This window comes from Medicago sativa, chromosome 2 (genome assembly GCF_051527215.1).
Source record: "Medicago sativa cultivar Bolivia chromosome 2, Bolivia_mono, whole genome shotgun sequence".
Taxonomy (NCBI): Eukaryota; Viridiplantae; Streptophyta; class Magnoliopsida; order Fabales; family Fabaceae; genus Medicago; species Medicago sativa.
In genome coordinates, this window is record NC_140750.1 from 76,994,004 (window position 1) to 77,002,579 (window position 8,576).

The 8,576-nt window shown below is 32.1% G+C and overlaps 1 protein-coding gene across 2 annotated transcripts; it reads right to left on the bottom strand.

The window, feature by feature from the left end:
- Positions 1-2,343: 2,343 nt before the first annotated feature.
- Positions 2,344-7,137, bottom strand: LOC146950927 (UDP-glucuronic acid decarboxylase 6). 2 transcript variants are annotated; one of them, XM_085746872.1, is made up of 13 exons: positions 7,009-7,137; positions 6,426-6,555; positions 5,833-5,919; positions 5,649-5,736; positions 5,089-5,180; positions 4,642-4,706; positions 4,459-4,547; positions 3,930-4,007; positions 3,728-3,821; positions 3,444-3,510; positions 3,291-3,354; positions 3,154-3,194; positions 2,344-2,884 (listed from the first exon to the last, which is right to left on the bottom strand). In XM_085746872.1, exons 2-13 carry the CDS (start codon positions 6,528-6,530, stop codon positions 2,699-2,701), a joined length of 1,056 nt encoding a protein of 351 aa, XP_085602998.1. In that variant the 5' UTR covers positions 6,531-6,555; positions 7,009-7,137; the 3' UTR covers positions 2,344-2,698. The 2 variants fall into 2 exon arrangements, with proteins under 2 accessions (XP_085602998.1, XP_085602999.1); XM_085746873.1 differs by lacking the exon at positions 7,009-7,137 and adding an exon at positions 6,664-6,721.
- Positions 7,138-8,576: the final 1,439 nt, after the last annotated feature.

Genomic DNA, 8,576 nt, shown 5'->3' on the forward strand with positions numbered 1-8,576 from the left:
TTGCCAGTTTCATCCCAAAATCAACTTGCTGATTTCTTCACCAAATCCTTATTGCCTCAGCCTTTTACTCTCCTCTTATCCAAGTTAGGGTTGTTAGATTTATACCAACCTCTAACTTGTGGGGGGCTATTACATGATAATAATAATAATAAGGATACCTTAGGATCTAAGCAAGCTAGTTAGTCCAGTTTCTTGTATCATACGCTACTGCAACACCATTGTATGTTATGGTGTAACTGCATTTTAGTATAAATACTCTTGTACTCTTTGATCTATTCAATAACAAGATTCAGTTTTTCTAGTTTCATAATAATAAGAAGTGAATAAATATGGATCCATGGATCATAAGAGAACGAAAGAGGAGAGGAAGAATAGAAGAGGCTAGATTTTAAAAGAATACAAAGTCTTAACAATATAAACTATTGATATAACCCAAAATGAAATAAAGTAAAATTATTTTAGTATAAGCTATATTTTTTTTAGGGTTAATTATGTTTTTGGTCCCTACAAAATTGCGACCTTGTAAGTTTAGTCCTTACTTAATTTTAATAGCATTTTTAATCCCTACAAAAAAAAAAATTTACTTATAATATTAGTCCCTGCTAAAATAAATTTTGTTTAATTATCCTTAAACTCTTAAATTTTTTAACGATTCTTTTTATACAAGTTTAGAACACTATGAATGGTTCATTTACTAAAATCTATAATTTTTTAACATGAAATAAATTAAATATGAATTTTTTAAAATGACAAACGTTTAAGATATAAGTAACAAAAATATGGATGTAGAAATCAAATTTTTGCGATATTTTTTTCGGAGGACCTTTTAATAACGTTCTTAACACACCTGTAAAAAATTGTTGAAAAACTTAAGAGTTTAAGCATAAATTAAACAAATTTGGATTGAGTAAGGACTAATATTGAGTGCAAAATTTTTTTGTGGGATTAAAAATGCTATTAAAATTAAGTAAGGACTAAACTTACAAGATCGAAATTTTGTAGGGACCAAAAACATAATTAACCCTTTTTTGTATACGCTATCTTAGAGAGTTTATGACATTTCTTTTAGTAGAATACAACAAGTATTTATATGGGGTAACATGCTAAATATGTGAAGCTTCCGTTCTATAGCACGCATACCTTCTCGTCTAGAAGTGAACCTAACAATCCAAAGTTGTGAACTCAATGATCCATCCATTTCTTTGTGCGAGGATCATACTTATTCACTTTACAAATAAAGATAACTTGCATGTTTGAAATAGCATTACTATGGACCCACACAATACCAGGGCCGGCCCATAGCCCGTCGAGGCTGGGCGACGACACCGGGCCTCCAATTTTTTGGGGCCCAAAATATTTTTTTTTATATGTAAGACACGAAAATAATGGTTATATATCTATTGAAAGAGAATTATTTTAGTGTGTACAGCTTGCTTCAGTGGCGCTGCCGCTTTTTGTTGATGTTGAGTGTGAGGTCAGGTGTTCAACACCCACCAAAGTGTGATTTCTATAAAAAAAAAATTTAATTTTTTTAAATGACTTATTTGTTTTTTTGGGGCCCAGAATTTAATTTTTTTTGCATCCCTTATAAAATTAAAACCGGGCCTATGAATTTGTTAAGACGGCCCTGCACAATACTGCCGCAGGAAGATATCTCATGGAGTTTTAATTGATCGCGACAATGGTAAATACGAATTTTTAAACATGCATATCAAATTTTTATATTGGACCTAATTTATCCTTAACAAATCGGTTTACAATATGAGAATTACTCCCACTTATAAACATGTTTAGGTCATCCCTCATCTAATGTGGAACTATTGACGCACACCCTTCACGACCAAAATTGGACATCTGGAGCATGACACAGTAGCATAAAACCCTGATAATAGTTGGCCTCAATGAATTTTGGATAGGTTGTGATACCGTCATATAATTTGGGTTGGATTTAACTCAATCTTACAAAACCAGTTTTGTAAGGACGAGTTGAACCAAATATAAAAATCTGATATGGTATAAGAGCACATCGATTGAACCACCCATTATTTATATCCACGCAGTTCAGCGGGTCACCCATCATTTATATCCACGCATCAAACTCATTAGTGTTGGACGTGAGGGTGAGAGATGTATTGGAAAAACCAAGTCTCATGGTTTCAGAGCCTATCAATCACACCGTATATAACCACACGTCAAACTCAGCAGTGCTACTGGGCGTGAGGGTATAAATTTAAGATAAGATCAGACTGGGGTTTATAAAGGGCGAAACCGGCTCACCTTACAAACCGGTTTTGTAAGTTCATTTAGACCCAATATGCAAAATCAAAGAACGCACACAAGAGATCTCGAAAGCACGCCTATAATAAGAAATTTCAACTCAATACTAACATTTCCAGTATTTCCAATATGAGAAATTGGATAGAAAAAAAACGAAGAGAAAGCACTCATATTGTATCGATCACAGAACATGCCCAAGTGACCCTTCCTGGTCCTACACATATTTTATCCATTGCAACCCACCATTACATGACCAATAGTAAAAAAAAACAAAAGGAAAAACGATGCAGCAAACTTTAAGCAACCTCCAACCTTCCTCACCATAATGCTCAATGTGAAATATCTAATAGCGACAAACTCATCTCAAGTATTATCAAAATATCCATCATGATATGAAGTGAAAGTGCAAAACCAACTTTATTTAGTTCTTTCTGGGAACCCCAAGCCTTAGACGGAAATCCTCTTCCATAAGAGGAAGGCCATCGCGCAACTTGACCTTTGGTTCCCATCCAAGCAATTCTGTTGCTTTTGTTATGTCTGGTTTTCTTTGCCGAGGATCATCAGGGGTGTTCTCTACCATCTTTATCTCCACAGCTGGATTAATAAGCTACAAAATCATCCACAAACAATTAACTAACTTCAAATAATTCACATAAATCTCTATTATTAAATCACAAAGTTACGTTACACGTAGTTAGTAAAATGCATATAATATACAATTCATCATAAAATATAAGACCTATACATTGGTATTCAAGAGTTGCGTTTTCCATTATTCAGAGGTTTAAGCTTAAATATAGCATCAGGAATATAACAATACTAAGATAAAGAGACGTATTTGACATTCCAAAAGAACTAAAATGGTTTGTAACTGACCTCCTTCACATTCTCAGCAAGTTCAGTCATAGTAAACTCGCCTGAAAGAATAATATGAATAATCAATTCAAACAAGTACAACAGAAGAATAAAAAAGCGTACACTGCACATAAGTATCACTGGTATTGTAAAGAAACCTGGGTTCCCAATGTTGATTGGACCAGTGTTTTCTCCTTCCATGAGGCGAATTAGGCCATCAACCTAATACATATTAAAAATATAACAACCATAGATCAGCATTGATGTGCAAATATAAAAGCAAAACACGATGAGCAACGCTTCATATATACCATGTCAGAGACATAGCAGAAACTGCGAGTTTGTGTTCCTGGAAGTTGGACTGTTAAGGGCTCACCACTGCAACACACAAGAACAAGTAACAGTTAAGAATCCAGTTTCAAAATAGTGCAAAAGAAATTGTGACTAGTCTACTAAATCAAGGTATTCAGATCAATGACTCATAATTTTACAGTATATATTTTCTTTTCATAAGAGTTAACAGTACATCTGTTACGTAGTTTTCTCATAGACATTATTTTAGTCAACCAGATCAAAACATTATTTAAGGACTTACCGAATTGCTTGAGCAATAAAGTTGCTGACAACACGCCCATCATCGATATTCATGCGTGGTCCATATGTATTGAAGATTCTAGCAATGCGTATTTCTGTGAAAATATTATTCAGTTAACAAAAGATGAAAAAAAATGAATTGGCAATATCCTCTATCAATGAGGAGTTACTTGTTTGGTGAAGAAAACATGGCATAACATTACCTAATCCATGCTGCCTATGATAATCAAACATCAAAGTTTCTGCCACACGCTTGCCCTCATCATAGCAACTCCGAACTCCTGTTGTGAAAAATTCTTAAATTACACTAAATCTTTGAGGCCATGGGTTGCAAAACATAATCATTTGTTTGGAGGGGACTGTTAATATAAAGTAACCCAAAGCAAGTGGCAAAAGCCTCACTCATCAAGATTCAAGAGACAAACTTCAAAAGAAATGACATATCTAAAAAAATTAACACTCTTTACTGCAGTTTGGAAATATATGGATGTGGTGGTCTTATTTTAAAAATATAATTCAAAGAGAACGTATATTCAAATGTTTAGCATTGTACATAGCTGAAAAAATGGTTTGTCCATTAAAAATGTTTACAAAAAAGACACGTTGCTTTAAATTATAAAAACTAAATGATAATGTAAATCCACCTAACCAGTTAACCAAAAATAAACCACTAAATTAGACTATCCAGTTTGCATGCCATAAAACACGTTTGGATTGAGGATAAGTATGTACCAATAGGATTGACATTTCCCCAGTAAGTTTCTGGTTGTGGATGGATAAGAGGGTCTCCATATACTTCTGAAGTAGATGTAAGCAAAATCCTGTGAAAATCAAGATTTGGTAAAACCAACTGACACTAGCAGTTTGATTATCGACAAAATATTTAAATAGAGAAGAAAAGAAACAATTGCCGACCTTGCTCCAACTCGCTTTGCAAGCCCAAGCATGTTCAGTGTTCCAATTACATTAGTCTTTATTGTCTGTAAAGTTATTCCTTTGAATGTTAGATAATTTGAAAGGTCCATTAGACAGATAGATCAATCAACAAATGTACATAATCCGAGTTACCGGATATAATAATAATGATAAAATTCGTACATAAATTTAAGGGGGGGAGACAAAGAAAGGGTTCTGTAAGATACTTTTGTAAATGTTATAGGTAGCAAGCAATAAATAAGCTATGAAACACCGACACAGACACATTGACACGGGTAAAAATTTGAAAAATGAATTAGTTGAACGTAATCACGTGTGTCGTTGTCGTGTCGGGGCGTCCGACATGGAAATGTGTCAGTGCTACAGAGGTAATAAAGCCTTTTAGACAGTTCACAGGGTCATGTATACAGACTATAAATATCCTACCTTTACAGGATTGTATTTGTAGAAGATTGGAGAAGCAGGGCAGGCAAGATGGTAGATCCGATCAACCTCAACCAAGAGTGTCTCTGTCACATCTACTCGGGGAAAAAACAGAAATGAATGTTGAGGTCCATAGTTTATTAAAAACAATGGGAAACACAAATTTTGGTGCTCATGAAGAAGCATCATCATTAGTGTTCTACAAGTACAATATCAAAGGGCCAGCTGATTTACAATGGTGAGTGATTTGTAGTCAGTTGAATATCTTATTTTATAACCAACAAGCTTCTGTTGCATGCTTCATAGTTTTTAAGACCACTAACAAGCTATATTTAACACCCTAAATACTTTATACTTACAAGAAAAAATTGGTCAAAGAAGTTGATGTATTGGGTCCAAATACATCAACTTTCTTTGACCAATTTTTGCATATATTTGAGACCAGAGGAAGTAACGTACAACCAAATGACACAAATCTGAACATCAATTTCAAATTTCATCTTATATGCAATAATAGAGTCAGGCTGGAGATGATTGTGATAGAAAAACTGAAGAAATTATACCATGACGAATTAGCTCAAATCTCGGATGACCAATCCATTTTTTAAGGTTGTCTTTACATCCAGTGAAGTAATTATCAGCTACAATTACCTGAGCAGACAAACATAGTGTTATGTTGTACCGAAACTTTGTCAAAGCTAGTAAACTTGAATACTAAATACACAGAAAGAAATAAGCCATGCAAACCTCGTTTTTCTCATTTTCCATCAATCTGTCAACAAGGTGAGAACCAATAAAACCAGCTCCTCCGGTCACCAAAATTCTCATATTGGACTGGTTCAAGAATGAAATGAAAAAACCATGACTAAGAATCCACGAATAAGAAATAAATAATACAGTGAATGATCCCGGCCACAACAATGCTCTGGTAATCACAAACTTTTCAATTGTGAGATAATACAACGTTATGTCTTATGCATGTGAATGGATCCTCTCACTAAAGTACATACTTCACCAACACATTTTGGGGTTAAATCTGATACCCTTCCCTGAATTACTAAATGATAGCATGCAATGATTACAAACCAATAGGCAGATCAGGAAAAAAAAACTAAAGATCCATTCTTAAAGGCGAGAGAGGAAGCTCACAGGCACAACTAAGTAATCATCTGATGCACAATTTATGCTTTACATGTCAGAATCAAATTCAACATTATCAGTGTCAAAATAAAACAACGCACCAAACACAATAAAAATGACACGAATTTGGCAAAACATGATTCAAGAAACAATCAAAATGACAAAACGGCACAAATAAATGCAACCATGCAGCAATTCACCTGAAAGAATTTGGAAAATCGCAATGGAGATGGCAGGGGAGGTTGCTTTGTTGTTGCCTGTTGATCTCCATTATGTTGATCTCCATTAGACGAATTCGCAGCCATTGTCAAAATCTCGAAAATTCAATTCCTGAACCAACTTACAAAACAGTCAATTCTCACACACATACACTAACAGTTACCAAAACGTTACAAACAAAATCACACAGTTTCAAATCTATGCAAACAGAACAATTACCTGAAAATAAAACTTTACAAAAAAACCAATAAAAAGCCCTTAATCCCAATTATGTTACAAATAATCTATGATCAAAGCACCATTTTATAGAAGAAAAAAACATCTTAAAAAATGAAACTTTTTCCCACCAAACACTAATTTGATACAAAACGTAAACTGATTAAATTAAACTAAAAGTGTGGAAGCCTTGAAACTCACGGAAAGTAAAATTGAACACTGAACAGCATGATAATGGGTCCACCGAAAAAGTGAAATCATAACAAACATATGAAAACAGAAAAAAAAACCCACCAAACATTGATTAAAAAGGAACAAAATCGAAGCTTGATTATAATAGTTGATTACCTATAGTGTAATGGGGTGTGAAGATTTTGTGGATCTGATCTGAACTGAGATGTGAATGTGAAGGATGCAAAATGCAAAGATTGTTGTGTTCCTCAGTTTGGGTATTGCAGTGTGATGTCGTGTCTTCGTGTCTTTCCTCTCAATAAATAAAGGAAATGATATTTGTACAATATTTTAAAAAAAATTTGTGATAACTTTCTTTTTCATATTTATATTATGTTTTTATTCTTTTTATTGTTTTGGTTTTTTTTGTCAATACCTCGTTTTCTTTACAAATTTATGATTGCTGCAAAAATTATCATTAAAATGATTGTCCCAAAAATTATTATTCAAATAACACAACTCGATAAACAAATTGTTTGGTTATGTTCCTTCGTCAAAGTTTAAGAGCACCGGACTCGCAGTAGTATGTAAATTTCAATGTGTTTATGAGTTATTATTTCGTCTATCGACAAAAAAAAATGTTAAAAATTGACGTAAACCTTCTTAAAAAAATTAAGGGTAAACAGTGTTTTTAGCCCCTGTAATATAGATCACTTTTGGGTTTAGCCCCTGTAAATTTTTTTTTTTAGATTCCACCCTCATAAAAAATTTTTGTTTTGGTTTTGGCCCCTGACCCCCTTGAGTCAGCAGAATCTTTGACGTGGCGCTGATGTGGCATGTTGCGTCACCTTTTTTTGATGACGTGTCACGCTGACTGTATAATTAATTTTATTTTATATTTTTTTTTTGGGTACACGTGGCATTTTTTATTTTTTTCAAAAAAAATTTAAAAATTCTGGAAAAATTAAAATAATAAAAAAATTGAAAAAAAAAATCTGAAAATTAATAAAAAAATTCTGGAAAAATGAAAAATTAATAAAAAAATTGAAAAAAAATATTAAAAAATTCTGGAAAATTGAAAAATTAATCAAAATGAAAAAAATTTAAAAAATACGGAAAAAAGTTTAAAAATTCTGGAAAAATTAATAAAAATAAAAAATGATTAAAAAAAATAAAATAATCTAATAAAATGAAAAATAATGAAAAATTCGGAAAAAATAAAATTTCGAAATTTTCTGAAAAAAATTAAAATTCTGGAAAAATGAAATTTTCGAAATTTTAATGAAAAATCTTTATTAAAATTTTCGAAATTTTAATTAAAATTCTGGAAAAATGCTAATTAAAATTTTAATGAAAAATAAAAATTTTGAAAAAATTCTGGAAAATATTTAAAAAAAATTCGAAATTTTCTTGAAGATTAATCATTTTTAAAAAAAATTAAATTTTTGAAATCTTCATTAGTATTTCTTGAAATTTCAAAATTTTCATTAGTATATATGTCGAGCTTAGGTTTTTTCAGTGTATTTATTTCCAAAATTTTTTTTGGGAATTTTTGTGTATTTATAAACCGAGAATAAGGGAAAAAATATGTGTATTTACAAACCGAGCTTAGGTTTTTTGTGTATTTTTCGAAATTTCAAAATTTTCATTAGTATTTTTTCCGAGAATTTTTGTGTATTCCGATGTATTCATAAACATGTGTATTTTTCATTAGTATTTTTCGAATGACAAGTACTTTCCGAAAA

Coding starts and splice junctions, on each gene's coding strand:
- LOC146950927 (XM_085746872.1), bottom strand. CDS start 6,530: ATGGCTGCGAATTCGTCTAATGGAGATCAACATAATGGAGATCAACAG. Junction 5,920..6,425: donor GATTTTCCAAATTCTTTCAG/GTGAATTGCTGC, acceptor TTCTTGAACCAG/TCCAATATGAGAATTTTGGT. Junction 5,181..5,648: donor ATTTGAGCTAATTCGTCATG/GTATAATTTCTT, acceptor TTCCCCGAGTAG/ATGTGACAGAGACACTCTTG.